Here is a 27,859-nt window from a genome sequence, read left to right on the forward strand (position 1 = left end):
GGAGGGGTTTGCAGAGGGCAGGGGGTTAAGTTAAATAATAAAGATGATTATTTTTTCCTGATTTTATCCACGAACAATGTAATTATTTCTGTTATTTAATCTCCGGGGTGGACAGCACCTTTTGGGGTTTATTTTATTTTATTTTTTTCCAGAATCCTCCTACCGCTGCAGTGCGTCAGGGCGGTCGGGCAGATGGGTAGCGAATGCACCGGAGGCGCGGGAGGGCCGCAGGGCTGAGACGGAGGGAGCTGAGGGAGGAGGGACGAGAGGGGAGGCTGAAAGCAGGGGCTCGGGCGCCTGGGGCTGCGGCTCCTCCTCTCCGCGGCTGGTCCCGACCGCCAGCTCTCCCCGCCGCCCCGCGACGCAGCTCCCATCCCGGGACGACGTGCTCTTTCCAGGGGACCGTGCGGGGCACCAGCGTTCCCTGCACCTATTTATATTTTTGAACATATCCTATTTTGAAAGAATGATAAATAATAAAGAGAGTGAAATCGGAACGATCACTTTTTTTTTTTTTTTTTTTGGTTGTTTCTTTGGGGAAGGAGGGGAGATACGTGGCCTCGCGGGGAGGCCAGGAAGCACCCATCCTGGGCCTGGCTCAGCACCCAGAGGTGCTGCCGTGGGTGCCTGGGGCTTTCCCGAGTCCTCACCGCCCCAGGAAGGGCCCTGGGGTAGGACATGGCTCTCCAGGGCCCGCTGCCCCGTGGGGCACGTCAGGAGCCCCCTCCCTGCCGGCACCCCTTCCTTCGGCTGCTCCCATGCCCCCAGCCCCACGCGACTCCTTGGGGAAGCAGCAGCCAAGGAGGGGGCACTGAGCACCCACAGCATTTTTAGCTTCTCGTATTTAGCTTTGAAATTAATGGGTGGCCCCAGCAGAGCAGCCCACAGCACCCTGGTGTCGCAAGGCCCTTGCAGGAGCCGGCGCTCGGCCCGGATGTGTCAGGTACCATGGGGGAGCGCGGCTCCGGGGTGGAGACCACCCGTCCTGCTTGCTTGCTGCGCCACGGCCATCCCGGCGCCTGGCTGGGGAGCCCCAACGCACGCCCGCTCCACCGTCCTCTCCGGGGCCACCCTGGCTCTTGCACTGGGACAGAGATGGGGACACGGCCACGTGGCTCCAGGCCTTTCTCCAACGCTTTATTAGAAGAGGTCCAGGAAAATACATCTTTTCGTAACAAACCACTTGAAGAACAAGGCACCAGTGCCCAAGCAGCACCCAGGCGAGGGGCACACGGCGAGTAAGGCACAGGGTGCTCCCGCCGGGACCGGCGCCGTGGCACCCTCCAGCAGCGCCGGGGCGGTCAGCGGGGCCGGGATGATGGGATGTGCCTGCTCCCACGTGTCCCAGCCTGCATCCAAATCCCAGAGCGCCTCGCTGCACCCCGCGAGCTCCTGCCTGGCTGCTGGGGGCCAGCAATGGGGCTGGACCCCCCCACGGGTCTGGGGACAGGCATGAGCTGGTCTCATCCAGCTGGGCTGCCATGGTGGGGACAGGGCCACCAGGCCACGTGGGTGGAGGTGGCTAAGAAGGGGGGGGAGGGTGGAAATAGCCCACGTACCACCGTGGGGCGGCCATCGTCCTCGTGCCCGGCCCAGGCTGGGGCTGTCTGACGGGGCCAGGCACCGGCACTGCCGATGGACAGGGTGGCCCCGCTGCCCCGGCCAGGGTAGCGGGCGGCTGCTGAGCGAGATGCCCCAGCCCAGGGCCCTGCTGCATCCGAGAAGTGTGAAAACATAAAGCAAGAAAACAAAATAAAACAAAAAGAAGTATCTCTCCCCCCCCCCCCCACCAAACACACACTCCCTCCCCAGTGACCCCAGAAACTGCCCCGGGAAACACCGGGCACCGTCAGGCTGAAACGTCCCCCGGCCGAGCGGGCGTCGGGCGGCTCCTTATCGCTCCTTGTAGCAGAAGACCCCAAAGCGGCCGGTGCGGGGGAAGCCGAAGTTGCGCACGCCGGGCTCTGCCGGGCCGCAGTTGGCCCGGGGCTTGGCGATGGGGTAGCGGACGCTGCCGTCCGCCAGCCAGCCGGCATCGCAGCGGTCCAGCCCCAGGAACTTCCAGGCGGCGTAGAGCTGTCCCACGCGGGCGATCTCGGCACCGGCATCCTGGCAGGCCTGCTTGGCTTCCTCCAAGGTCATCCCGGCCGGGCGCTCCAGGTAGACGACCTCCCCTGGGAGGGAGAGGGCGGCCTCAGGCGGGGAGCCCCCAGCCCAGGGCATCACCCGGAGCATCCCCGCCTGGGCGAGACGAGCCCCTAAGGGGCAGCAGGGCACAGGGAACCGGCGTGTCGGCCCCAAACCCACCTCTGAGCGTGGAGGAGAAGCAGAAGACGTCGAAGCGGTGCAGGTGGCGGTGGCGCTGGCCGTAGCTGCGGATGCCGGGGGCGAGGTGCAGCCCGCCGCAGGGCTTGCGGGGCAGCCGGATGGGGTACTGCACGGTGCCGTCGGCCAGCCAGCCCGCGTTGCACCAGTCCAGCCCCTCGCTCCAGGCCTGCAGGAGCTGGCTGAAGGTGGCCACGACGGCGCCCTGCTTCCGGCAGGCCTGCTCGGCCTCGTGGAAGTTGAGCCGGTACTGGCCGCGGGGAGGCTGGTAGGGGAAGACGATGCCTGGGGAGGAGGCAGACGGGCGGCTGAGCTGGCACGGAGGGATACCCACTCCCCTGCCCGCAGCCAGGACCCGCCAGTCCCACCACGGCCCTGGCAGGAGGTGTGGGGGTCCCTGACCCATCCCAAATTCCTGCTGCTGAGACAGGAGATGAGCCCCGAGGTCCCTGGTGCAGCCCAGGGCTCAGCACCAGAGATCCCCGGGAGGGAGCAGCCCCCAAACTCCCGCATCAGGGCAGCTCCAGCTGCCGGAGCGGCCGCCGGGGCAGAGCAGCCGCCAACGGCGAGTTGCCAGCGACATCTGGTGGCACAGGGGGACACAGTCCTGGGGACGCACGGACTGCCACCACCAGTCGGGGAGCACGCACCGCTGTCCTGGGGACACACGGACCCTGTCACGGGGATGCACAGACTACGGTAACAGGGACACAAGGATCACCATCACAGGGAGGTACTGACCATCATCCCAGGGACACAGCAACAGTGGTCCTGGGGACATGAGGACCACCACCATGGAGATGCAGGGACCACCATCCTGGGGACACATGGGGTGTCCAGACTATGCTAAAAGGACCACCACCATGGGCATGTGGACCACAGCCACAGGTACCAGCAGACAAGCCACAGGAGGACACAAGGCCCCGAGGTGGGCAGGGGCACCAAGATGGGGATGCTCCCCCAGCTCCAAGCTTGGCAGCAGAGCCAGGGTCTGAGCAGGGACCTCCTGGCCAGCAGCAATGGGTCAGGCAGCGCCCAGCACCGTGGCTCAGCAGCTGCAGTGTGCTGCAAGATGCCCACAGAAATCTGAGCTGGGAGGCGAGAGTTGGGTTTTGGACCATTCACTGAGGGACAGAGGAGCGAGAGTGGCCAGCGGCAGGGAAACAGCTCTGCAATGAGGGGGACCCGGCCCTGCTCGCCCCAGGTGGATTCCCCCAGTGGCTGCATCAGGAAGGCCATGACTGCCGTGCTGGCCAAGGGGGCGACGTGGTCCCCGCTGTGTCCCACCTTGCAGCCGGAGGTCCACCACGTTGCTCTCGTCCTCCAGCCCATCGATCACCTCGCAGCGGTATTTGCCATCGTCCTGCAGGCGCAGGTCGCTGACCACCAGCGAGGCTTCCCGTCGGCCGGCCTGCTGCAGGCTTGCACGGCCCTGGAAGTCCCCAAAGGCCACGGAGGTCTTGCCAATGGCCACCAGCACGTCCTGCTCCTTGGTGTAGTCGTCCCGCAACTTGGACCACTTGATGCGGATCTTGCGCTTGGACTCCAGGTCAGGCTCGTAGTGGTAGTGGCAGGGCAAGGTGACATTGGCACCATTGAAGCTGTAGACGGGGTCTTTGGCGGTCTCCACCACCAGCTTGGCCCCGTTGAAGTACGCCGCTGGGGACAGGGAGGGAAGGGTTGCGACGAACAGGCTGGGAGCCCCGGGGCCAGCAGCATCCCCCCATTTGCTTCTTCCAGCCCCGTTCCCCCCCAAGATGAGCCCTAGCCCAGGGGCAGGTGGGACATTCAGCCCCCAGCACCAACCTGCCATGCCCCCCACCCCCCCGCTGAGCCCCACTATACTTTTTTCATGGCTGTCGCCCTTGTCGTTCATGACGTGGTTGTAGTAGAAGCCGTTGTAGAAGGGGCGCTGGTAGGAGCCACTGCCGAGGCACAGCAGGGTGGCCCCGAGGAGCAGCGGGAACAGCAGCATGGCCAGGCAGCGAAGGTCCAGCCCCAGCCCAGGCTGCGAGCAGCAAAACCTGCGTTAGCACCCAGCCTGAAGCCCCTTCTTGCCCCATCCCAGCCGCCCACCACGCAGCAGAGTGATTCCCCAAAACACCCTGGAGCTCCCCATCACTCACAGCGATGACGGAGAGGCTTGGAAGTGCCCTGTGCGGCATCTCACCCATGGCGAGAGGAGGATGCAGGGGGGGGTCCGGGCCACCGTGGGGCCAGAGCTGGCCAGGCAGCGCCTCCCACGCCTGCCCGCTCCTTCCTTATCCTCGCTGGCAAACAGCCACCGCAGCCACACCGTGCACCTGGCCCCCAGCCCGGCTCACCGGGGTCTTCACCAGCGGCTCTGCTAGTCGGGCAACAGCGGCTTGGGGTGTCCCCGTGCCCATGCAACTGCCCCGGGCCACAAGGGGAGACTGCGACGCCTCAGCGGCATCGTGGCTTAGGGAGCCTGGAGAGAGGAGCTGAGCCAGAGCAGGGAATAACGGGGGAGCTGAGCCCGGCAGGGAAACAGGATCCTGGGGCATCCTGTGAATGGGAGCACTGGGAAAACATCACGTAGGACAGCGTGGGGGCAGAGAGGAGCGTGCCATGAGCTCGGCTTACGGCAGCAGCGGAGCGTGGAAGAGAGGAGGGAAGAGCCCGGGGCCGCCGCTGCTCCTCGGTGTGGGGCAGAGCCCTGCGGCGCTGGGGGACCCCCAAAGCCCTGTGGCAGCCGGCGAGGGCCCCTCGGCCAGGGCTCGTCCGCACGGCACGGTCCCCTCGCGGCCCGGGGGAACCTGCCGTCCCCGGCACCGGGCACCCAGCGCCCCGCCGGCACCCGGGGGTGCCGGGCGCCGGTCTCGCCCGGGGCGGCCGGCGGCGGGAGGCGCCGCTTGCACGCTTTCCCGGAGCCGGCAGAGGGGGCCCGGCGCCCGGCGCGACTCCGCAGCCCCCTCCGCGCCCGGCAGGGTTTGACATCGGCGCCCCCCGCCCGGCCGGGTGTGCGGGCGCTGCAGCCCGGGCTCGGCACGCCGGGGCCCAGGGCAGCCGCGCCGGGGGGGCGCGGGCAGCCCCCAGCACCGCGGCGGGGCTGCGCAGCCGGCCGCCCCTGCCGGGGGACGCCCGCCGCCGGCGCTGCCCCCGAAAGGCCCTTCGAGAGCCGCGGCGCGGAGCCCTCGGGCGCGGAGGCGTCAGACCGGGCGGCGAGCGCGGCCCTTCGACGCCCCGGGAGCCGCACGTGCGCCGCGGCGGCCCGGCTCGACGCCCCGGCCGCGGCAAACCCGGCCCCCGCCGCCCCCGCGGGCAGCGCCCTCGACCGCAACGCCGCGCCCGGCGAGCGCAGCATCCCGAGCTCCCCCGCGGGCAGCGCCGGGGCTCGCAGCCCCCCCCCGACCCCGACCCCCCCCCCCCCCCGCGGCCGGCTCAGCGCGGCGGCCCCGGCCCCGGCGCGACTCACGCGGAGCAGCGGCGCGGGCTGCGGGCAGATGCGCTGTGCCGCGGGCGCTCGCAGGGCTGGGAGGAAGCGGCGCCGGGACCTGCCTCTTAAAGGGAAACACACGCCTCGCCCAGCCCCCCCGCTCCCCGGCCCAGCGCGGGGGGGCCCGAGGTGCCGCTCCCGCCCGCCGCCCCGGCCGCCGACGGGCCCCCGGCCCCAGCGGTGCCCCGGCCCGGCCGCCGCGCCGCTGCCGCCCGCCACCCTCACACCGCTTTCGCCATGCGCCGGCGGCCGGCGGCACCCCCGGCTCGGCGGGGAGAACCGGGCACCCCGTCGGGGCTAGAGGGAGCCCCGCGGTGCCGCGCTCGGAGCCCGGCCGAGCCGCCCGCGAAGCTGCCCCCGGAGCCGGGCTGCCCGAGGCGGCGGGCGAGCCGGGCCGGGCCGACGGCTCGGGCACCTTCGCGGCTCCCAGAGCCCGGCGCGTGGCCGGGAGGGCGAAGCGGAGCCGGGAAAGGGCAGCCGAGAGCTGGGTTTGCAGCAGCGGGGGACCAGAAACCAGGGGAAAAACTTGCCCGCTCCCACCCACTGGCCAGGGTGTCCGCAGCCACGGCAGCATGTGTCATGCCTGTGCCTGGTGGCACACGGGGACACGCGGCCCCGGCTCCCTGCGGCTCTGAAAGTCCTGGATCAGGCCCTCGGGGAGGGCCACGGGCCCGGGGACCCTCCACGGCTGCTGGCGAGGCCAGGCGGGTGGAGGGACTGGCGAGCGGCGTGTGCCCTGACCCCGCGCCCCGCCGCCGCCGGCCCGGCTGGGCTGCCGCGCGCCGCGGCTTTGTTGTTTCCCGGCAAGGAAATGAGGCATCGGGGCCCGGAGCCGGCTCCGGCCGCCGCGCAGGACGGCGTCAAACCGGAAAGAAAACAACTCATGCAAAAATAACCCCCTCACTTTTCCTGGCCGTCCCCAGCGGCGGGTCGGCCCCACGCGCCCGCCACTGCCAGAGCAGACGGCTGCTTCCTGGGCAGATGGGGGCCATTCCCAAAGGGGACAACCCGGAGCCGCTGCGGGGCCTGGCCGGGGCGAGCGGGCAGAAGGGCAGGGTCTGTGCAGCCGGGGGCAGCGTGGTGGCTCCGTGTTCATGCACCTCCACGAGGCTGATGATAGCGAGGAGGCAGCAGCTCCCGGCCCGGAAACGCCTTTATCTGCCAGCGCAGCCTGGCCGGCTCCGCGCCGGGCCGGGGGCTGCCGTCCCCGTGGGAAGCCTGACCGGGAACGGCTGCAGCACCGGGGGTCTCACGGCACCGATTTCCCCCGCCAGTGAGTCATGGAATAAGATAACGGAGGGAATAAAGTGGGCTGCGCGGCGGGCGGTAGCAGCAGGCACCGAGGTGCCCCAGCGCGAGGGCCACGGGCGCGTTACGGCCCGCCGCGCCGCCCGCTCTCCTGGCCGGAGCACGCCGCCCCGCCGCCCACAATGCGCGGCAATTACACCCGCCGGCGCCGCGGCACGGTCGCGCTGCCCGTGTCCCAGGCAGGGCCGTGCAGCACGGGCACGCGCTCGGGGCTGGGGGCTCTTTGGGCTGAGCGAGAGCCAAAAAATCATCATCCCCATCTTCCCCGCCTCGAGCCCCGAGCGACGGCTCCGCTGCGGCCCCGCCGGGGAGGCTTCCCGCTGCGATCCCAGTCACCCGGGAGCGATTTCCGAGCCTCGCGGTGGCGCCGGCAGGAACCCGTCACTCACGGCTCGAATTGGGACGATCCCCAGAGGACCAGGGGCCCTGGCGGGGTTTCCTGGCCGAGGCCGGGAGGATGCTCTCCCCTGCAGCCGCTTCCCTCGGCAGTGCGGGGCACCCAGCCCTCGCCGCCCGGCAGCGAGCAGGCAGGCAGGCGGGCGCAGAGGGGGCGAGCGGCACCCGCAGCGGGGCCATCCGGGGGCACCGGGCAATGGGCTCGAGGGGACTTTGCCCACATGGGGGTGGCGGGAGCCTTGGCCGGGCCCGGGGGACATCCCCGCTGCCGGGGTGCGCAGCTCACCCGGGAGCCCCTGTCCTGCCCCCGGCTCTTTCCGCTCAAGGCTGAGCGAGCTGCTCTTATCGCTGCCTCGGCCTCCCCCTGATAAGGACAGCACGTCTGGACGGGAGCAGAGCAGTGGCACCTCCGGACTCTCCTCCGTCAGCTCCCCTCCTCTCCCTCCATCGGCTTCACCCCAAATTCCCGTCCTAGCCCAGCCTGTGGCCGTCAAGGCCCAGCTAACCCCCCCAGGACCCCCCAGGTGCCACCAGCCCAGGCTCCCATCCCCCAGCACCCACAGCCCAGTAGCGCTGCCTCCCGGCCCCAAACCGGCTGCTGGCCACATTTCTCTCCCAGCCCAGTTACCCCCAGCCCAGAGCGGGAGTTTTGGGAGGCACCAGGGAGCTGGGGAGGGAAGGGGGCAGCCCAGCTCTGGGAGAGGGGCTGCCAAGGACGGGGCTCTTCGGGCACGGCTGCCACGCGCACGCTTGTCCGCAAGGCCGGCACGTGGCAGGGACGAGGCCAGGCGCAGAGCAGCGAGGGCACAGCCCCAAGTTTCAGCTGGTTTTAATACTGTCAGAGACACCCCGGCCCGGGGCCGCCGCGACACGCTGCCCCCGGCCGGCACAGCTCCCGAAGCAAAGGCACCGCCAGCCCAGCTCCATGGCCGCCCCGCGCCCCAGCGGGTCGGGGGGAAAAGCGCCGCCGCCAGCTGCCCTGGGCCCCGGGGACGGGGCACCGCCGGGAGCCCCGGGCCACGCGCGCGCTCACGGGTACCGCGTCTGCTACCGCTACTCCCAGCTGCTCAAGCATCGCGAGGGGCTCCCCCCGGCCCCCGAAGAGAAAAGTCAGGTTACAGAAAGGATCAGTGCTCTGGCTCTTCACCTGCTGCATTTGGGTTACTTCACCTCTTTTTCGAGCTTTTCTTCCCGCCCCCAGTTACAGAGCTCCCTCTTCTCTCCCGGCAGCAGCGGCAGGCGCCCCAGGGCACGTCTGCACCCAGCTCCCCCCAGCGAACCCCCGCCGGGGGCTGGGACCGGCTCTCGGCTGCAAAACCCCGAGCTGCGGAGCAGCGGCACCCGGAGGCAGCGGCGGCGGAGGCCCAACACCGCCGGCTACGCGCGGCATGCCCGGCCCCGCTCATCACTCCCCTCGCACTATGCGGAGCTGACACTGCGCGGGGCCAGCGCCAGGGGAAGCCGCTGGGGGGGGGGGGGGTCGGTGCCCCTGCTCGCAGCCACGAGGGAGCAGGAGGGACGGGGGAGGCCGCGAGCCCCGGGGACCTGCTGTGGCTTCCCCAAAACGGCCGGCGCGGCGAAGGCAGCAGACCGCCACCAGCCCCGGCCTCACTGCGGGAAGCAGAAGCGAAAAGGGGGAGACGATTTGTTCGCAGGCTCCGCTCGAGGCCGCGGGGAAGCCCGGTTTGCAGAAGGGCCCCGCTCGCAGGACGGGGCCTCGCCGCCGGCTCACGGGGCGGGAGGCGTCCCCGTCCCCATCCCCTGCCCGCGACAGCCCGTAAAGTGCAGTGCCGCAGCCCCCGGCCCGGCCGCGACGGCCGCCGAGGCGAGGCAGCACCGGGGGCCCCAGCCGCCCCCCGCGTTTCTCCGGGCTGCGGCGGAGCCGGGGGAGGCCGCGGGGCCCTGCTCCGGCCGCGGGACGGAGGCGGAGGCTGCAGCAGGAGGTGCGCGGGAGGGCAGGGGCGGACAGGCGACGGGGAGCAGCAGTCCCGGCCTCGGTCTCCGCGCCGCCCCGGCGCCTACTCGTCGCAGCCCAGCAGCTCCACGCGCAGCGTGATGCGGTTGTGCCAGGCCACGGGCAGGATGCGGACGAAGCGGGCGTAGAAGGGCACGTCGAACACGTTCTTCTTGTGCGAGTAGTTGTCGCTGTTGCCGTGGAAGATCTGCGGAGAGGCCGGGGTTAGCGTGCGCGGCCGGGACCCACGAGCCGCGGCCCTGCCCGTCCCCTCCCCGCGGACCAGCCCCCTGCCCGCCCCGGGCGCCCTCGCCCTTCCCCGCGCACCTTGGTGCTGTTCGTCCGGCTGTCCCTGTACACGGTCCAGGACGTGCCGTTGTCGCTGTAGGCCACTTTGTAGGCTGCCACGTACTGGATGTGCCCGAAGTCGCGGGCGCCTTGCGTGACGATGCCCGTCACCTTCTTCTGGTCCCGCAGGTCGATCTGGCACAGAGAGGAGGCCGGTAGCCGGCGGTGCCGCGGGCCGGCCGGGCTGCTCGCAGGTGATGGCTCACAGAGCCGACAACCCCGCCGGCCCGGAGCATCCCGCGTGGCCTGGAGGCAGCCAGGACGCGCTGCCGCCCGGGGTCCCGCGTGCCTGGAGCTCGTCCAAGCATGAAAACGTGCGGAGCAACCGCCGCCATCCTGGGCCACCCCAGCCCTGGAGGCACAGGGACTAATAAAACATGCCGCGAGGAAACATTTGACCCTTTAGCACTTGTAGCAGCCCTCAAAGCAGCCCAAAGCCAGAGCGGCAGAAAGGAGACTCTCCGCACCGAAGAGGCGCAGCGCAAAGCCGGCTGCCTCCCGGGAAGGGCCCTGCTCCCCGCACGCCGCCGAAGCCACTTCAGCACCTGAAAAGGTCAATGTGGGAATGGCAGAAAAAAAATCTCAGTTCAAAAAAAGGACTCCTAGAGGAAATGCATTTCAAAAGGAAAGTGATCCCGGCTGAGAAAATACGCAGATCAGCACAGTCTGGCATTTGCGTTATAGCCGAGATGGTTTCCATTATATTTATTTTGCTCCCTACTCTGCCACGCTGCACTATAGCTACTGGTGTGTCGCAGGATAACACAGCAGATGACCTGAAAGTCTCCTTATTTTACTTTCTATTTTATATTCATTGAGAGCAGTACTAGCTATATATGCATGTGTATACATATATATTTATATATATATATTTACATATATATATTTATGTATAAATATATGTGTATATGTATATACACATACACAAGCAAGTCTTCAGTGCGACAGCCCAACTCCATGTGTCACCATGACCCCACTGGGAGTCGTTTTGATAAGCTGGTTTATTTAGGGCCAAGGAGCAGCTGCTCTTAATCATTTCCCAAATAAAATAAAAAGTGGGACAAATAACCAAACTGCTTTGTCCTATTATGTCATGAAATCATGTGAAAAGCATAAAAACAGGGGAGGAAAGGAAATTGAGAAGGAAATTTCAAAACTATTTGTTTCCATTCCAGACCAGGGAGAAAAACACAAAACTGATTTTTTTTCCTGCAAAACAGAAACGTGGTGTTCTGGGCAGCCAAAGGACTTGTGTCCTTGGCACGGGCCTGGGACGGCCACCCCGGCCGCAGCCGGAGGTTCCCACAGCGGTGGCACAGAGCCAGGGGTGCTGCAGCCTCAGGGTACCCCACAAACGGAGGTCATGCCAGGGGGGCACAACAGCTTCAGGACTATCCAATTGGGGCAAAAAAGCACCTGGCAGAAGGAGCAACCCAGCCCAAAGCCCGCCGCGGCTGGCGTTTAGCCCGAGCAGCCCCCGACCTCGCTCCCTGCGCAATCCCACGGCCATCTGAGCCAGCACAGCAGGGAGAGCGATGGGGAAAGGGGAGGGAGGAAAAGCGTGAGGGGAAAGGGCTCCCAAATTTAGGGAATCCCCTGCAATCCCAGCTAGGGAAGAGCATTTGCAGGGCTGCTGGCCAACAGCAAGGATCCCGCTGCCACCTCCGCACACCTGGGGCTGAGAAATCAGGTCACAGAGGCAGCGAGGGAGGTGTCTGGGTTCCCCTACGCCCTCCCCAGCTCCGGGGAAGACCCCGGCACCGGGACCCACCTGCAGCCACTCAGACGGGCCGTCGTTGAGCGCCGTCCAGGCGTTGGTTTTGCCCGTCTTGTCCAGGCGGGCGTAATGGGGGTGCCACGTAAAGGCGTCAATGCCCCAGGTCTTGAAGACGCTGGAGGCCGTGATCTGCTGGTCAGAGATCAGGCGGGATTTCATGCCCAGAGGCTCCGAGCAACCTGCCGTGTTGAAATACACTGTAACACAACGGTTTACACACACAGTGAAAGGGAAGGAGTCCACAGCACCGTCAGTCCCGATCGACAGAGCGCAGGACCCCCGAGCCCCAGCACTCGGGGTCCCCCCCGTTCGCAGCCGCATTAGAGACGCAGAGAGCACCGCTTCCCAGAGCAGAGAGCAGGACTGGAAAAGGGCCCAGAGAGGCGCAGGGGATTCCCGAACCCGCGGGCCGCTCCGGGACCGCTCCGGGCGAGGCACCGGCGGTTCTCCCGGCGAGCCATTCCCTGCCTCGCAGTGCCTCCTGCTGCAGGCGCTGCACCGCCCTCCCCGCAGCGCAGCCCCGGATCGGACCCGGGAGCTCGCACGGGCGCAGCGTGCAATGAGGAGACCTCCCCAGCCGATGTCACTGTGCTCCCGGCAGCAGCAGGATGCGGCCCGGGCGTGCTCGCCTCCCCACAGGGCCTCTCGCGCCCGCGCTTCCCCGAGCCGGCGTCCCGCTCGCCGCCGGGGCTCCCGCGCCAGGCGCTGCCCGGGACGAGCGCGGGCGGGAATGCAGCGAGGGATAGGGAAAGCCCAAGGGCTCGCAGTAATCACCACTGGCGTTGCCCAGAGGACTTTGATCCCCTGGCGTTTTTCAAGCTCTCCAGCAGTACAAGCAGTTGCTTCCCAGCTTGGCTGGGGGCAGGAGCACAGTGAAAAGCCCTAGCCGTGAATGGGGACGGCTCTGGGGACGGCTCGGGGAAGGCGTTAGCAGGGTGAGCTGGCGGGATTAGCAGCCTGCTCTCCCGAAAAGCGCCCGTGGGTATTTCCCGTCATCACCAGATGCAGGAGAAAAACAACAAGCCCTCACAGGGCAAAATCCCCTGCCCCAGGGATCAGAGCTGGTCACAGGGGGTCACCCCATGCTCTGTCACCTGTACCGACCCCGGACGGCCACAGGGTCAGCCCCGGGTAGGCGAGACTCACATTACCACGTCTCAGCCGAAGATTTGGGCACTTTACACCCACAGCCTAACCCAGGCCAGCCCTGATCCGAGAGCGATCTCTGGGGAGGAGACAGTCCCCCGCAGCCGAGCGCAGACCCCGGAGGCTGCACAGCACGCAGCGGGCATTTACCGTTCATCTCACAGCCGATAAGCTCAAAGCGGAGCGTGCAGGCCCGCCGGCACATCACGGGGTAGATGCGGATGAACTGGGCCGTGATGGGAGGGTTGAACATGTTGGTCTGCATGGTGCCGTAATCCATGTTCCCCGGGAAAACCTGCAACGGCAAACAGGGCTGAGTGCCCACGAGCACCCCGCAGCCTTGTGCAGAAAAACCCCTTGCCCACTAGACGGACAGACTTGGAGCAAGAGTCAGGCAGCCTGGGCTCTCACGATGTGCCCTGGAAGTCTGCAAGACCTCGCGGTGGCCCTAACACTCTCGACCCAGCTGGGCAACACTCTGTGCTTTTCCTCACCACACACAGCCGTGCACACGGCAACTTCCATTCCCTCCTGCTGCTGTCACGCTCCCCAAGTCATGACACTGACTCAAAAAACAGACGTGGCTTGCTTTTTTGTTTCTTACGCAACTAATACAGAATACCGGCAGGTCATGTTTTCATGCGTTTTTTCTACCACTGCACAGACGAGAAACTTTTCCCTTTTTTTAAAAAGCAGGGCAGATATCCCCAGCCATCCCCTGGATGCACAAGAACAACCAGGAGACACTTGCAATAAAAAAGTGAGATTGGAGAGTGTTGCATTTAATGACTATGCCCACGCTGAGAGTGAGATACGCTGTAGCTTTGTACCCGGTACAGATACAACACAGAGCCATGTAAGCCATTCACCAGCAGTTCCAGACCATGCCCGACTCCTACAATGCCTCAGCTACAAAGATGTTATCTCAATGACCTAAACAAATCAGCGCTGCTTCTTTGGTTATGCTTATTATGGTCAATTAAACAGAGCCAGAGAACACTGCCTGGCGCTGGAACTGTCCACATTGTCACGCTGTCACACGGTCCCTGACATGCCTTTGACCCAGGTCAAAAGCATTCTCCCAAACACGGGCACAGTCCGGGACTCGGCACACAACTACCCCTGGGGTGCACACAGCACCCCTCTCCAGGGGCGCAGATGCCAGCCGGCGGGGTACAAGTCTTTCCCTGCCTCCGGGCCAGGGACCAGCCCCGGCATGTCCAATTTACCGGCAGGAACACAGCCCAGGAGAGTTTGAGTCTCTGTTTTTTCGCCCGGTACACAGGGCCTCTGCTCCTGCATGGGCAGTGCCAGTGTTTCAAGGCAGATGAGCAAGGGGCAGCCCATCTGCAGGACGAGTGACACGTTCCCCAGGCGTGCTGGGACCCCAAGGCACAGGACAGAGGTCAGCGCTGGCACGCAGAGCCCGCCGGGAATGACAGCAGCAAAGCCCAGCGGGAGCTGTCACCGTGCGAGGACACTGTGCCCACAGGCTGCTGTGGGGGGGTGTCAACAGTCACCACCGTGAAGCTCCCACGGTCGAGCTCTTCCAGGTAGAGAGCACCCTGCACTCAGGTCCCACCCAGGGGGGTGACGTTGCCTCCCTCCCACCAGCCGATGCCTGCCGCGTGGCCCCGATCTAGCACAGCCCCGTGCGCAGCCAGCACAGCCCACCTTGTCCGCGTCCTGCTTTTCGTCCTTGTAGAAGGTGAACTCCCGTCCGTCCAGGCTGTAGGCCACTTTGAAGGCGCGGACATACTCTGCCTGGCCCACGCGGCGAGCACCTTGTGTGATGACCCCACTCAGCCTCATCTTCCTCAGCAGGTTGGCCTGGGGGCGAGAGCAGGAGCAGGGCACAGTGAGGCCAGGGGCGCGCAGCACCCCGCGAGCACACCCCCTGCACCCCCCAGCGCTGCTGCGCGCGGCTGGAAGCACGGGCTCACAGTCAGCATCAGGCCCGGGAAAGGGGCTGCCCTGTCTGCCCTGCTACTTCCTCAGTGCTAAAGCCCTCCATCCCTCTGGCCTCTGATCCTGGTCCCCCAGGCTGGGAAGGGAGGAGGACGTGGGGTCCCCATCTCCCTCCAGGCACCTCACCAGCTCCAGGGACGTCCGCGCTCCCAGCTGACATCCCCTGCTCACAGCACGGGGCCACGCAGGGGCAGGACACTGCTCCGCGCAGCGCAGCGCAGAGATTCAGCCCTTCCTTTGCCGACAGGGGCAGAGCGATCCCACAAGAACAGCCCAGCAAGACCGGCACCGGCTAACGGGAGCCGCCTGCTTCGCCGGCGCTCACAGCGCTCCCGTGGGTACCTGGATCCATGGGCTCTTGTCGTAATTGCTGGAGGTCCAGGCGTTGACGATGCCATGGTTGTTGAGGCGGGCAAGCTCCGGTCCCCAGCGCTGCAGGCCAAGGAAGCCGTAGTGGACAGAGGAGGCCGAGAGCTGAGCGTCGGAGATGGCCCTCCCTTCCATGCCCAGGAGAACAGCACAGCCTGGAGGGATGAGCCGAGGGAAGGCAGAGCGGGGACGTGAGCATCCAAGGGAGAAGAAAACGAGGGAGTAAAACTGGGGGGGGGAATTGGCTGCTTACTCAGAACTGAGTTTCCTCACTCTCCCCACAAAAAACTCCTCTTGCCTAAGGCAGGGCATGAAATGGAGGACAACGCTAGGACCTCCCCATAGATCTGGTTGTTCATAGAACAAAATGCCAGGTGTTCCCCTCCTCAGCCTTCAGCCAAAAATCATATCATCAATCAGCACCTCTCACAGCACGGAGCTCTGAAGGAGGGAAAGGGCTGCCCTGTTGCCCTCTGGAAAGGACACAGTGCCTTTTCGGTGATGCTCTCTCCGTCACACCAAAGCCCACGGGCATCGGGACCAGCCGGCTGCCTTCAGGTGGCTTTGCCTTCTAGACCTAAGCCAACTAGCGAGACCTGTTCTGCACACACTGGTGGAGGCAGACAAGATGGTGGGCAACAGGGAGGGAAAGGAATCTTTCTACATAATTGGTATCAGGGACTTACGGACATGGCAGGTCTTCCCCAAGAACGGAGAAGCGCATTTGCAGGTATAGTCACCGTCCAGGTCTAGGCAGGTGCCTCCATTCTTGCAAGGCTGGGAGTAGCACTCGTTCTTGTCTAGGAGTGAAAAGAGAGGGTGGGATTAAGAAGAGACCCCAGGGCCAGTCCCTGGGGAAGAGACCCCTTACTTGGTGCCACAAGAGGAGGGAGGCACCTCCTGAGCAAGGGCCATGGCAGGGTCCCTGCTGATACAGTGGCACTGGCTGAAGCTCCAATCCAAGGAGCTGCCTAAGCTGCGTCCCCTCTCACTGGAGCTGTGGGTGGAGCATATTAAGACACGCAGCCACAGCAAGGTTAGGAGCCCATCAAGCAGGACAGGCTTTGAGGCATTCTCCAATTCCTCCCATTCCTCCTCGCCTTCCAGGCCACAAAGGAAGCACCATGTCCTCTCCAGGGCAGGCAGGACAGGCCCTGAGGAGATGCAGAGCAACACTCAGGCATGCTCTTGCTTGCACTAGCCTCCTACTCACACCACAGTCCTTCCCTTGTCCTTTCAACATGGCCCAAACCAGCCCCCAGCCCCTAGTGCATGATGCTGCCACAGCCATGGGTGCAAACATCCCCAGGTTGCCCCGCAGGGCTGTCTCCAGGGTCCTCAAGCCCTCTGTGGCAGAGCAGACCAAAGGGGTCATGACTCTCTGGCTTCGTCCCTCCTGGCCCCTCGCATCCTGCTGTACTCACTGTTCTGGCAGTGCACCCCATCGTACCCCGCGGGGCACTTGCAGATGTATTCAGTGAAGACATCCCCCCGGTTCGGGACCAGCTGGCACTCGCCGTTATTGTGGCAAGGATTAGGGTGGCAGGGGCCTGGGGAAGAGTCAAAAAGGAGATACAGCTGTAACATATGGCACAAGTGGAAAATAAAAGCATCCAGTGGGTCTTCACTCCCCAACGATGGGACACATGGTCTCAAGAGATGCAGGTCTCCATGTCCCTGCTTGCATACCCATTCTACGTGCCCAGCAGCAGGGCTGGAGCCCCAGGCCAGCCATGCAGGGCGACCATGAGGGCACGCTGCCGTACGACAAGGCTCGTGCGGACCTAGTGGCTGCCTGCACTTCACTGAGCCGTTGTTGATATCTCCCCTGTCATGGGGGACTCAGGTCCCCCCCCCCAGCACCTCACCTTTCTCGGTCTCATTGCAGTCAATCCCGATATAGCCTTCAGGGCAGATGCAGAAGAAGGGGGTCTCATTAATGCCGGTCAGGCAGGTGCCCCCATTCTGACAGTGGTTGACATCGCAGAAGTCACCTGGAACCAAAGCCACATGTCACTGCAAGCCATTACGAAAGTGGCATTTGCCGCAGCCCCAGCTCCCCACACAGAGCTGGCATTAGGCCTGCCCCAGCAGGAAAGGTCCAGCCTGGTCCGACAGCATTCCCTCCTCCCTTGGGGATGTCTCAAGCAGGGGAGTGCCTGGGCAGAGCCGGGCACAGGAGCGCCGGGCTGCACCCGGGGACAGCCAGGACGGGCCAGCAGAGTCTTGCACAGGAGTGCAGGTGTTCAAGAGCAAAGGTTGAGACCAGGAGCATGGGAGAGTGGCCAGGAGCTGCCCTGCCCCGGCCTCGCAACCCGCTCTCCCACGCTCTGCTTCTGCCAGGGTTGTGGATATGCCATGAATCGCCCCCGCTGGCTCAGAAAGAAGTTGGTTTGACCGAGTCTGGACATCGAACCAAAGCCCAGGGAGGTCCCAGTTCTCCCAGTGCACCAAATGTTTTAGCTGCTCTTTTGGGAAGGAGGGGCTGGCCAGGCTGCTGCACACTCAGGAGTGAGCAGTACAGGATCATTGCAGGGAATCAGGCTGGTCACATTGCTGGGTTTTGCCGAACAAAGTACTTGTGGGGAGACAAAAAAAACATTGTAGGGGGAACCCACGTGCCTTGGCTCAATGATCCTGGAGACAGGAAAGGAGCACGGGCTCTACCCGTGCACAGATGCTGCTCTGCCTCAAGGAAACCTCTCCAGGCTGAACGAACCCCCAAACAGGTCCTGTCTCACTCAGTGCATGAGGACTGCCCTGGTGGGGGGCTTTTGGGGAGTGCAGGGGAGCAGACATTCACAGGACCCATTTCCTACAGCCCCAGCGAGACCAGACTGCCCAGTGCTCTCTCTAATATTCTCTAAGCAACTTCCATGGAGCGGCCCCAGTCCACAGGGCAGGTTCTCCCAACACAGCTGGTGGGACTGGGGCTGGCCTGTCCTCCCTGTCTATGCACCCACCTCCAGGGTGGTGTGGATTCTCCCATAAACCTTCTGCTCCCTTTTCCAGTGCTGATCCAGACTGTAAAATTTCCTCCCGCCTCTAATTTATTCTACCCAAACAGCAGTAGGATGGCAAAACCCCACCTGTAGGTCTAGACCAGATTCCCCACAGATCTGGCTGAAAGTCTTAGCAACTCCTCACCAAGCACCGGGACAGCACATCTCCTGCTGTCAGGCTCTTCTCTGCCATGCTGGAGGAGTCAGAGCAAGGGCTGAACTCAGGTGGAGACCCACAGATAACCCCCACTACCTGCATGCCCTGGGGAAGGTGGAAGTTAATGAGCTGCGGGCTTGCTGCCCAGACCCACACCAAGCAGCATGGCTCTCATTAGCCTAAGCTAGACTCAGAAAGCTCCTACTCATCAGTCTTTTAATAGCAGGGCTCCTTCAAGTTAATCCTCCTCTTCCTGATGCTCTATATCTGTAGGGCATGCACTGGTGGCTGACAGGCCAGGCAGAGGCCCCTGTTGAATGACGGTTTCCAAAAAGATGCTGGAGCTCCCTTAGCCCAGCCTGAGAAGGCAGAAAAACGTCGGCACCGGTTCAAATTGCTGCCTGCGCTGCCCAGCCTGTTCTGCATGACCTCATGCTCCATCAATGCGCTGCCATGAGCTACCGCACGGGAGGAGAGAGCTCGCGCTGATAGCACGGGGATGCCTCTGCCCCACACTCCTCCACAGGTCCCGAGTGCGTCCGGCAGCTCCATCCCGAGGATCCCAGCCCGCAGCTGGCCACGGCCCTGCAGACAGAGCTGCTTCTGTTCGGCAGCAGGAGCCGGCTGCTCCCAGAGGCACGGCGGGCGAGCAGACGTGTGCTCCCCGGCATCCGCGGCTACGCTGCCTCCAGCACAGGAGTTTCTGGGGCTGCAACACGGAGGCAAAGGAGCCCAGGCTACAAATCCCTCTGCATTTCTTCCCAGGGTAGGCACAGCAGGGGTACGAGCAGGAGTTTTACATTTTCATTGTCCCAAGTAACTGGACTCCTTCTTATCCCCCCCCAGGAATGATTTCTTATGTGGTGGGTCTCGCTAGCCAGCCCCACGTCTAGCAGCAAGGCATGCGGGTCACATTTTCCACTGTGGCAAGTACTTTTGGATGCTCCCATTTCTTGGACGTTTCGGGCCTGGTGTCAGAGCAGTTCAGCGTCTCCATCCTCCCCCCACACGCACTTCTCCGGTCAAGGACAGAGCTGTCACGGGCTGGACGGTCAGAAACCAAGGCAACAAAGAGCAGCCACCACTTTTGGAAATGTTTGCTTATATGAACCCACAGACTGGCTGGAAGGCAAAAATAACATCCCCTGAAAGCCATCAGGGCTCGTCCCAGCGGGGCTGGGGGAGGTCGGGTCAAGCCTGCCTCTGTGGGGCAAAATGGGAGCCTCTCCCCATGGAAAGCAAACCCAGACAGAGCCTTCCTCCCCAGCACACCTCCTCACCGCCCTTTGTCCCCTGGCACCGAGCCTGCACTTGGGCTTTGCTTTCCTTTTCCCTGCTCCCTCCTGTCCCTTTTGGGGTGACCCACAGAGCCCCCAGCCATGGTCCGCAGGGTGATGGTGCTGAGTCCTCCCAGGGCTCCCCGGGCCGGGCAGCTCCCGGTGCCCAGCGCGCTGTGTCAGCCCGTCCCAGGGAAGCTGTTTACATCTTGGGCTGGGTTATCTAAGCCCGAAAGCATGGGACAGCCTGGCTGAGCTATTCCCGGCTCGAGAGCAGGACGGGCCCATCTGCCTGCAGATCCGAGCTGCTCTGCCCCGTCCGGCCAGCCCCTCTGCTCCTGGGGGGGAGCGCTGGGGGCTGTGCACCCCGGCCCTGCGCCCTGGCACCCCCAGCCCTCTACCTCGGACACCCTTGCCCGGACCTCGGCACCCCTTGCCTTTTACCGCGGATCCCTTCGCCCTGCAGCCCAGATCCCCTCCCCGGGGACGCGGCATCCCGTGCCTTGCACCCCGCGTCCCCTCGCCCTGCACCCGGGTCCCTTCGCCCTGCACCCGGCTCCCCCGCAGCCCGGCTCCGGCCGCGGGAGCTCCCGCCGCACCGCGCCCCGACTCACCGGCCGCGGCCAGCAGCAGCGAGAGCCCCAGCCCCAGGCACAGCAGCGCCCGCCACGGCCTCGCCGCCTCCATGGTGCCCGCCGAGCCGAGCCGAGCCGGGCCGAGCCGAGCCGAGCCGGGCCGGGCCGAGCCGAGCCGAGCCGAGCCGAGCCGGGCCGAGTCGGGCCGAGCCGGGCCGAGACGAGCCGGGCCGAGAGGAGCTGAGACAAGCCGGGCCGAGCCGTCCCGCGCTGCTCCTCCGCGGGGCTCGGGGCGGGACTGAGGCAGCCCAGCCCGGCCCAGCCCAGCCCGGCGCGGCCCGGCGCGGCCCCACGTGCTCCCGCCGCCCGCCCACGGGGCGGGGGCCCGGCGCGGCCCGGCCCCAGCGCTGCCACCGCCCCGCTGCGCCCCGGGGCAGCTGCGAGGGGGCTGCGGGGCGGCGAGCAAGAGCCGCCGCGGGGGGGGGACGGGGCGCGCCCCAGCGCCGTGCGATAAGGGCACGGGATGCCCCGCAGCGGGGTGCGGGGGGGCGCGGGGTGCCCTGCAACAGGGTGCGGGGTGCCCGGCAGGGGGGTGCGGGAGGGATGCGGGGTGCCCTGCAACAGGGTGCTGGGTGCTCTGCAGGGGGGTGCGGGAGGGATGCAGGGTGCCCCACAGCGGGGTGCGAGGTCGCTGTGCCCCGGCCCCCCCAGCCCTGGGCTCAGCCCCGCGGGCCGGGAGCAGGCAGGAGGCAGCAGGCTGCTCGGCACCGCACGGCTGGCCCAGGGTGCAGGGCACGCCGGACGGGGCAGGCAGGCAGAGCGGAGAGACTGGCATTGCAGCCACAGCTGCTTAATTGGCAGCCGGGAGAGCCCCCATGGCGCACCGAGGGGCTCCGGGGGCACACGCTGCTGCTGCGGCCGGGGCTGCTCGCTGCCCTGCTGGGCCCGGGTCCCCAGCGCGCCCCACCTGGCACAGGAGGCGCCGCGGGCAGGGTGGTCGCTGGCATCTGCCCGAGCCTGGCAGCGCCCGCAGCCCGAGCCCCTCGCTGGCTGGCAGACGGGTGCGGAGGCTGGCCGCCGCGCGCCAGCTGGATGGGGACAAGCCCAGGGTTGCCAGCCCTCGGCAGGAGGAAGAGCCTTTGTGCAGAACAAACCCCCCTTTTCTCTTCCTGCGAGGGGTGAAAGCAGGGAAGGGCTTCACCGCTCCTCCGAGCTGGGGAAAATGGCTAAACTGCATCTGCTCCCCAGCCCTGCGACCCAGCGGGGAGGGACGCTGCAGCCCAGAGCACGGCCGTGCACAAACAGCGCCCGGCACACCAGCGGCACACGGCTACCCCCAAGGAGAGCAGCATCTCCGAACCAGCCTGGAGGCAAGCAGCTTGCAGCAGGGTCGGGGTTGCAGCTGCTGGAAGAGCTGCTCAGCAAGATGGTGTGAGCAGAGCTAAGGGGGGGCCCACAGACTGCTCTCCACCCAAGCACCACACTGCAGGTCTGTTGGGTCAGCCACCAACAAGCTCCCCTTTGAGTTGTGTCCGTTTTGGCCTCCAGACCCCAAGGGAGTCTGCCCTGCAGGGCTGGCAGCAAAGCCCAGTCGTGCTCTCGAGAGGAGCCAGTGCCACGCGAGGAGCTCTGCCTGGATCGCAGAAACCATTGGGCTAAAGCACGTGCAGGCTAAATTCATATTCAGCAGCAAAGGTGACGGGAAACCACACAGTAAATGAATATAAGATAATTTGCCTCCCCACTAGAAATCTCCAAGCCTTCCTCCTAAATGTGCAGTTGATTTTATCTCTTCTTGCAAAACCCTCTATTTTAGCATTAACTAATCTACCTCAGATATTCCTGTTGCTCATATTTAAATGTTGACTCTTTCCGAGTGTTGCTACATTTCTGGCTTTGGCAACATGGCAACCCCAGAAGGCAGCGAGCGCCGCAGTCCAAACATGCACTGTGCACTTTGGTCAGTCTTTCCACCTCACTTTCCATCTCCGCTTGAGCATCCAACTGCCAGTTTTCTTGGACAAAATCAATCAATCCCTGTAAAAGCACTTAGATAGGGGAGTGACAAGCCCAAAGATGGACCCGTGGGCCGGGTCTAGCCGCCCCGGCGGAGCAGCATGCCGGTTATTCGCGGGGCTGGTGATGATGTTGTCTTCCTTGCCCCATCCAGCTGCTGTCTGATCCCTGTGTGGTTTCCGAGGTGCAGCCAAGGCCCTTCCCCAAATGCTGCCCGTTTCCCGTGGGACCTGCTATCTCCCCAGCTCCGCAGAGCAGGACCTGGAGCAAGCTTGCCCACGCCAGTGAAGAAATCCATTAACTTCTCCCCAAACCACAAGGGAAGGAGGAGCACAAGGAGCTGGTCCCATGTTGCCCAGTCAGATCCTCCGTTCTCACTGCTGGTATTTCCTTCAGTTAGTATCAACACGAAGCTAAGGACAGAAAGCATTGAACTCCAGCTAAGGGAGAAACAACAACTAGAAGGGAGGGAGCGAACAAGGCACAGCACTTGCTTTCGAATAACCCTTCAACCTCAGGGTAATTGCTGCTGTTGTGTTCAGCGGAAAACAAGGTCAGGAAGAGGAGAGAGCAGGGAAAGATTCCCAGGACTGTGCACAGGCCACTAGGGCAAGGGTGTTTATTCTGCATTTTGAGGGGCGACTGCCTGGATTTGTCTCAGAGAGGATGCAAGACCCAGAGGGAGCTCCAGCAGTCTCTCTAAAAACAGAAAGCAGAATATTTTCCTTCTGTCCCTAGAGGCACACATGCCGATGTCCCTCGTAATGTGCATGGGAAAGGATATTAAAACCTGTGACGTGGAAGCCAGGCTGAGCTATGTTCTCCTCGGAAACTCAGTTTCTTGGAGGCACCAATGGCTCTTTAAATGGAGACCTGCAAAAGAATAAGGGATCCCAGGACAGCTAGGAAATTTGGGCTCAGAAGATCCCATGCTGTTCTAGCTGAAAGAGGGAAAATCTTGCTGCAGGAGACACAAAAGAGAGAAAAAAACCAACCTGTTAAACACAGGGAAGCAGCAATGAATGGAGACAGCCCTCATGTGCTACACCACACCCCGGTTTCACATAGCCGCCAAGTTTTCGCAAGGGATGGCTCTACTTAAAAGAGTTTGGTAGGTCGAAGGTCAGGCATAATTTCACTCCCTTCTGCAGGGACTATTTAGGCCTTGTTATAGCAGGATTTACCACTGGGCTTGGTTTCTGCTGCATGAAGGTCTGCCAGGCCAAACTATGCCGTAACTCTTTCTGAGCTGTGCAGATAGCCAAGATCCTGGGTCCCAGAGGTGGGTGATAAAGAGGAAAATATATGATGGGACTGCATGTTTCTGTGATGCAATCCTCTTTATTTCCCAGCTTATACAAAGTTGTCCCTTGAACGAGGGAAGTGAACAATACACGTCCTTCCCCTCGCTCAAGTCTAAAGCCTCCTTTAGCCAGCTCTCAGACCATAAACTTTGCTAGGTTTTGTCTCACGAACAATGTGTTTGCAATGACTGCTCTGTTATCTCTGTGGTTTCCTGCTCCTCCTCTCCACTCCCTCTCTCGCACAGACTCTCACCTCTGACCCACGGCATCTCTCCCCCCATCAGATAGCAAGGATCCCTCCATGGCAAACTCCCACTCAGCCCTTGCATGGATCTTTATTTGGGTGGCAGCCCCTATTGTTTCAGCTATCTGTTCCATAAAGAAGCTCAATGGTTTACATTCATCTTGAAAGAAAGGCATTCGTTACACCCAGGAGCGATACCCAACCCATAACACTCCCATAATCCTCCCTACAACTTGGTTTTCCTCCCTCGGCCCAGCACTGAGGGCTCTCTGCTCAAAAAAGACAAAGTCTCTCCCAGAGCTGGAGAGCCCCGTCCCTTGCAGGCACCTCTCCTTCTCAGGGCAGCTCCACACAAAGCGCTGGATTGTTGTTCAGGCCACAGTCCGGGCCCCAGCAAGGTTTCCTACCCCATAGGATTAAGCCTCCCATACTGCCACCCGTGCCACACACCTGTCTGTTACTCCAAATGCGGAGCAGAAGCCGTCTGTCTGCAGCACCGTCTCAGAGGATTAAGCCCAAGTCTGCTCCTAATCTTTCTAACAGGATAACCAAGCTCTCATTGCCAGTATCTCTAACCAGTCACCTCCTACGGCCCCGTTTGCCTTGATGCAGTCATTGCTAGCGTGCCAGCTCATGGTTTCTGACCGCTGCAGAATATATCCACGGGTCAGGACAACCCTCGCACAAGGCTCAACTCTTCTACTTCTGTTCTGGAAAAAAGAGCTTCCTAAATTCTCTGCCCCTTCCACCAAAAGGGCCATAGTTTCTTTAAACTAAGGCTTCACAGGGATGCTAGCACTTAGGTACCAGGAATTTCAGGACTAAGGAGAAGTTTCTAAAGAAACCTAGGCACTGAATATCCTCAGGGCACAGAAAGCTCCTTATATCTATCATGTTCCCTTCAGGGTATGTAATAGCGCGTGATTTAAAAGGAAGGAAGGAAGGGGCAGCACATTCCCCCCAAATTCCAGTTTTGCTCTGTTCCCACTACCAATTGTTTCAGAGCTCAGATGAGATCCCAGCCAGTTTAACTTAAAGTCCTTTGCTCTAACCTCAATAAACAAGATTATATCCAGATTAGAGCTGATGCGTCTGTGTAAGGTGCTTAATATAAGCACCTTTATATAACCCCATTTTCTGAATTTGACCGCCGTATCTCCAAGAAAAAAGGTGTTGCTTTCATTTCCATTTTAGAAATGGGGAACTGAGGCCTGGAGGGGTTTGGGGGAAGGACAGATCTCATTTTACATTGTCTACCTACAAGGTAGGCATTTGGGCTTAGCCTCTTGCACACACCTCCTCAGCAGTCAGTGGTAAGAGAAGTATTTCCAAAGGTCATTCATGTCTGCTGCGGGAGGAATTACCCTGGGAAATACTTGTCTCTCCATTCATGACAGATAAGCACAGACGACTCGCCAAGACTAAAGCCCGGCTGTTGGTGGCTCCAGTTCGGTGAGGTCAATCTCTCATAGGGTTGCCCAGGAAGGAGAGAGCAGAGCCCACATCCCAGACTTGTATTACCCCGCTCTAGCCTGGTGGTTGAAAGCACCGGCCCCGTAACAAGAACTGGCACTCAGTGGTACACCATAACGCACAATCGAAACTGCTTATTGATTAGCAGCAGCGAGTGGCCTGAACATGCTCAAACACAGAGCAGATGCCGCAGTAGATATGCTGTGGCTCTTCTCTTGTTTTTCAGGAAGCTCTCAGCAAGCCCCTGCCTTGACATATAACACTAAATTGTGCTCTCGATAACTTTATCCTCAAGGTTCCTCTGATAACTGAGGTTTTCCCGGTAAGGGACAGATCCTTATCCTCTTGCCTGGTTCACAAGAGCCCTTCTTTCTCAAACCATTCATTTAATGCACGTGCTTCCAGCTTACACCGGATCGAAAGTTTTCTACCCTCCTGCGGGGCTTGTAGGGCCCAAGACAAGCTTTCAATCCGATTAAACATCCGGGGCCTCATAAAGCTAATGCTATATGAATATGTAACAACGAGAATGAACTCTAATGCACTGGGCCAGGGGTTTTCAAGGAGCCCCAGAACCTGTCTTACCGGCTAGATAAGAAGCAGTTTGCTTGTCAGGGCACGCTGCTCCCCTTCGCACTGCCCTCCCTCCGTCCGTCCCTCCCTCCCTCCGCACGGAGCAGAGGCTCTGCCCGGGCCTGGGCCTCATTAATTTGCCAAGTTCCCTTTTGATCTCTGTATCTCGGAGAGTAATTTGAAGGTTTGAACTATGCTTCAGCCCCCCTGTCTGTGCCTCCCACTTGCTCTGATCCCCCAGAGCCTGGTAGCTAAGGTGAGGTTTGCCACAGCTCTGTGATTTATTTATTCCTGAAGAGAGACATATTTGGGGCCTTTTAAGATACATTTCAGTAGCCACATCTGTGGCTGGCTGCAGCTGGAAAACGCAGGCTGTTCAGATCCCTGCATACCTCCCTCTCTTGCACATAGACCTGACCTCGCAGGGGCCATCCAGGGCCTGCTTCATTATCGCTTTGTCTTCTGGAGACCAGAGTGGCTCTTGGAGGCCACCTGGAGCCAGTTATGTCCCTATGTCAGGTAGCTGGTGACTGCTGAGGCAGTCTGAGGGCATGGCATTCCCCCCCGCCCACCCCACAGCCATCCCACGCTGCCCGAGGGGAGGGGGGCACAGTGTCCTGGCGGGGGCTCCCGCAGCACCTCTGCTCTGAGGGGCGACTCTTGCAAGCTATGGGCCTGATGCCTTCAGCGGGAGCCTGGCTGAAAGCTAGCGCAGGGGCTCTGATGCTGGCGAGCAGCCGCGTAGGGCCGCCCCAGAGACCAGGCACAGCCTCCCATATGATTACAGGCTGCGCTCCTGTCACGGACAGATCCTGGCATCTCTGACACAGGGGCTGAAGCTCCTTCCCAGCTGCTTCCTGCCTCTTGGGCCGCAGCCTCCAGAGCCACAACGGAAACCACAGCAGGAGCTCACTTGGCACCCAGGGCTCTGTCCAGGAGAGCCAGCTCAGCTGCTCAGTTGCTTCTCTCCTATGACTCCTCCTTTCCTCAAAAGGAAATGAAAACAAACTCCAAGCCAGACGTGTCCTCAATGAAGCCCATGTGTGAGCCATAGTCGGGCCTGAACGGGGGCTGCTGCTTGGCCGGGGTGCCAGGACCCACTACAGAGCAAGCAGGAAGACGAGTGCGCGTTGCCCACCCGGGGGTTAGTTAGTGTGCACCCAAGGGGACACGAAGCCCCAACGCGGCGTGCTGCAGGACTGCCGAGGCGGCTGCGTCCTCGCCAAGTGCTCTGCTTGCAGCTCAGAGGGCTGGTGGCTCTGCAGATTGCACCTGGGGCTGCGCTACATCTTATCTCATCAGAGACAACAGTTCTCGCATGGGAAATCAGCTGATAGCTCTGTAAATCCACAGTTTCAAGCAGCTAACACATGGTTTTGAGCAGCAAAAGCCTCCTTTGCAGGAATGAGAGTGTCCTGAGAGGCAGGGGTATCCACCCATCCCCTGGCTGCTTCACGAATTTGCTTCAAAGGAAATTTCCTAGAGTTCAGTTTTGTATCAGACCCTTGTAAAGTCTCCTAAGCAAGAAGGCGTTTCTCCCTCCCCGCCAGGAAGTTTATACTAACATATTTTTAAGACGTTCATTCTGTTAGTCATACCCCATGTGGTCTCCGCAATCATCCCTCCTTCTTCGTGGGAACTCCCACCACACCAATTACCTTGTCCAGCCTCCGCTGGTGGTTTTATAAGGACTCTGGGAGCTGTAATTCCTGCTGCAGCAGGTATGACACTGGGAGAGCGTCCCAGCACTTATGGCATCTACTTCAGATGACCATGCCAGTCACCACAGCAGCTGGACTGCACTGGGAGTGTGAGGAGAAACAACTGAAAAAAGCAACCCACTCCGACAGGCAGCCTGTCCCAGCCAGCTTCTAGTCCCCTTGGAACTGACTTTCTTACTCTCCTGGCCATAGTGACAGGAGATGTCATAGTATCTTGGGAGAAACATTTCTGGCCAAGACACGAACGGTTATTTCTTCTGCCTTCAAAACCCCTTTAGGCATTTTTGTGTTACTGTTCACTCCTTACCATCCTGCCCCCCAGCCCATTCAATACTGTCTTTAAATCCCACATATTCTGCATCCTCATGATGGCTCTTGGAGGAGTGAGATGGCCACGGCTTCAGTGCTGAGCCCCCAGCTGTCCCCGGCTTGCAACGGGCTGCTGCCCCGACAGCCCTCCTGCAGTAAA

The 27,859-nt window shown here is 62.3% G+C and overlaps 2 protein-coding genes across 4 annotated transcripts; both read right to left on the minus strand.

The window, feature by feature from the left end:
- Positions 1–1,116: 1,116 nt before the first annotated feature.
- HAPLN3 (hyaluronan and proteoglycan link protein 3) lies at positions 1,117–5,855 on the minus strand. 2 transcript variants are annotated; one of them, XM_064517237.1, is made up of 5 exons: positions 5,762–5,855; positions 4,171–4,333; positions 3,613–3,984; positions 2,308–2,610; positions 1,117–2,174 (listed from the first exon to the last, which is right to left on the minus strand). In XM_064517237.1, the coding sequence occupies exons 2-5, from the start codon at positions 4,298–4,300 to the stop codon at positions 1,894–1,896; spliced, it is 1,086 nt and encodes a 361-aa protein (XP_064373307.1). In that variant the 5' UTR covers positions 4,301–4,333; positions 5,762–5,855; the 3' UTR covers positions 1,117–1,893. The 2 variants fall into 2 exon arrangements, with proteins under 2 accessions (XP_064373307.1, XP_064373306.1); XM_064517236.1 differs by lacking the exon at positions 5,762–5,855 and adding an exon at positions 4,452–5,090.
- Positions 5,856–8,299: 2,444 nt separating this feature from the next.
- Positions 8,300–20,394, minus strand: MFGE8 (milk fat globule EGF and factor V/VIII domain containing). Of its 2 annotated transcripts, none has more exons than XM_026121333.2 (10): positions 20,099–20,394; positions 16,917–17,042; positions 16,473–16,598; positions 15,735–15,848; positions 15,022–15,203; positions 14,386–14,541; positions 12,862–13,006; positions 11,560–11,744; positions 9,768–9,923; positions 8,300–9,648 (listed from the first exon to the last, which is right to left on the minus strand). In XM_026121333.2, exons 1-10 carry the CDS (start codon positions 20,169–20,171, stop codon positions 9,505–9,507), a joined length of 1,407 nt encoding a protein of 468 aa, XP_025977118.2. In that variant the 5' UTR covers positions 20,172–20,394; the 3' UTR covers positions 8,300–9,504. The 2 variants fall into 2 exon arrangements, with proteins under 2 accessions (XP_025977118.2, XP_025977117.2); XM_026121332.2 differs by having other exon boundaries at positions 11,560–11,762.
- Between the last annotated feature and the right edge of the window lie 7,465 nt (positions 20,395–27,859).

The sequence above is a fragment of the Dromaius novaehollandiae genome, chromosome 10, assembly GCF_036370855.1.
Source record: "Dromaius novaehollandiae isolate bDroNov1 chromosome 10, bDroNov1.hap1, whole genome shotgun sequence".
Taxonomy (NCBI): domain Eukaryota; kingdom Metazoa; phylum Chordata; class Aves; order Casuariiformes; family Dromaiidae; genus Dromaius; species Dromaius novaehollandiae.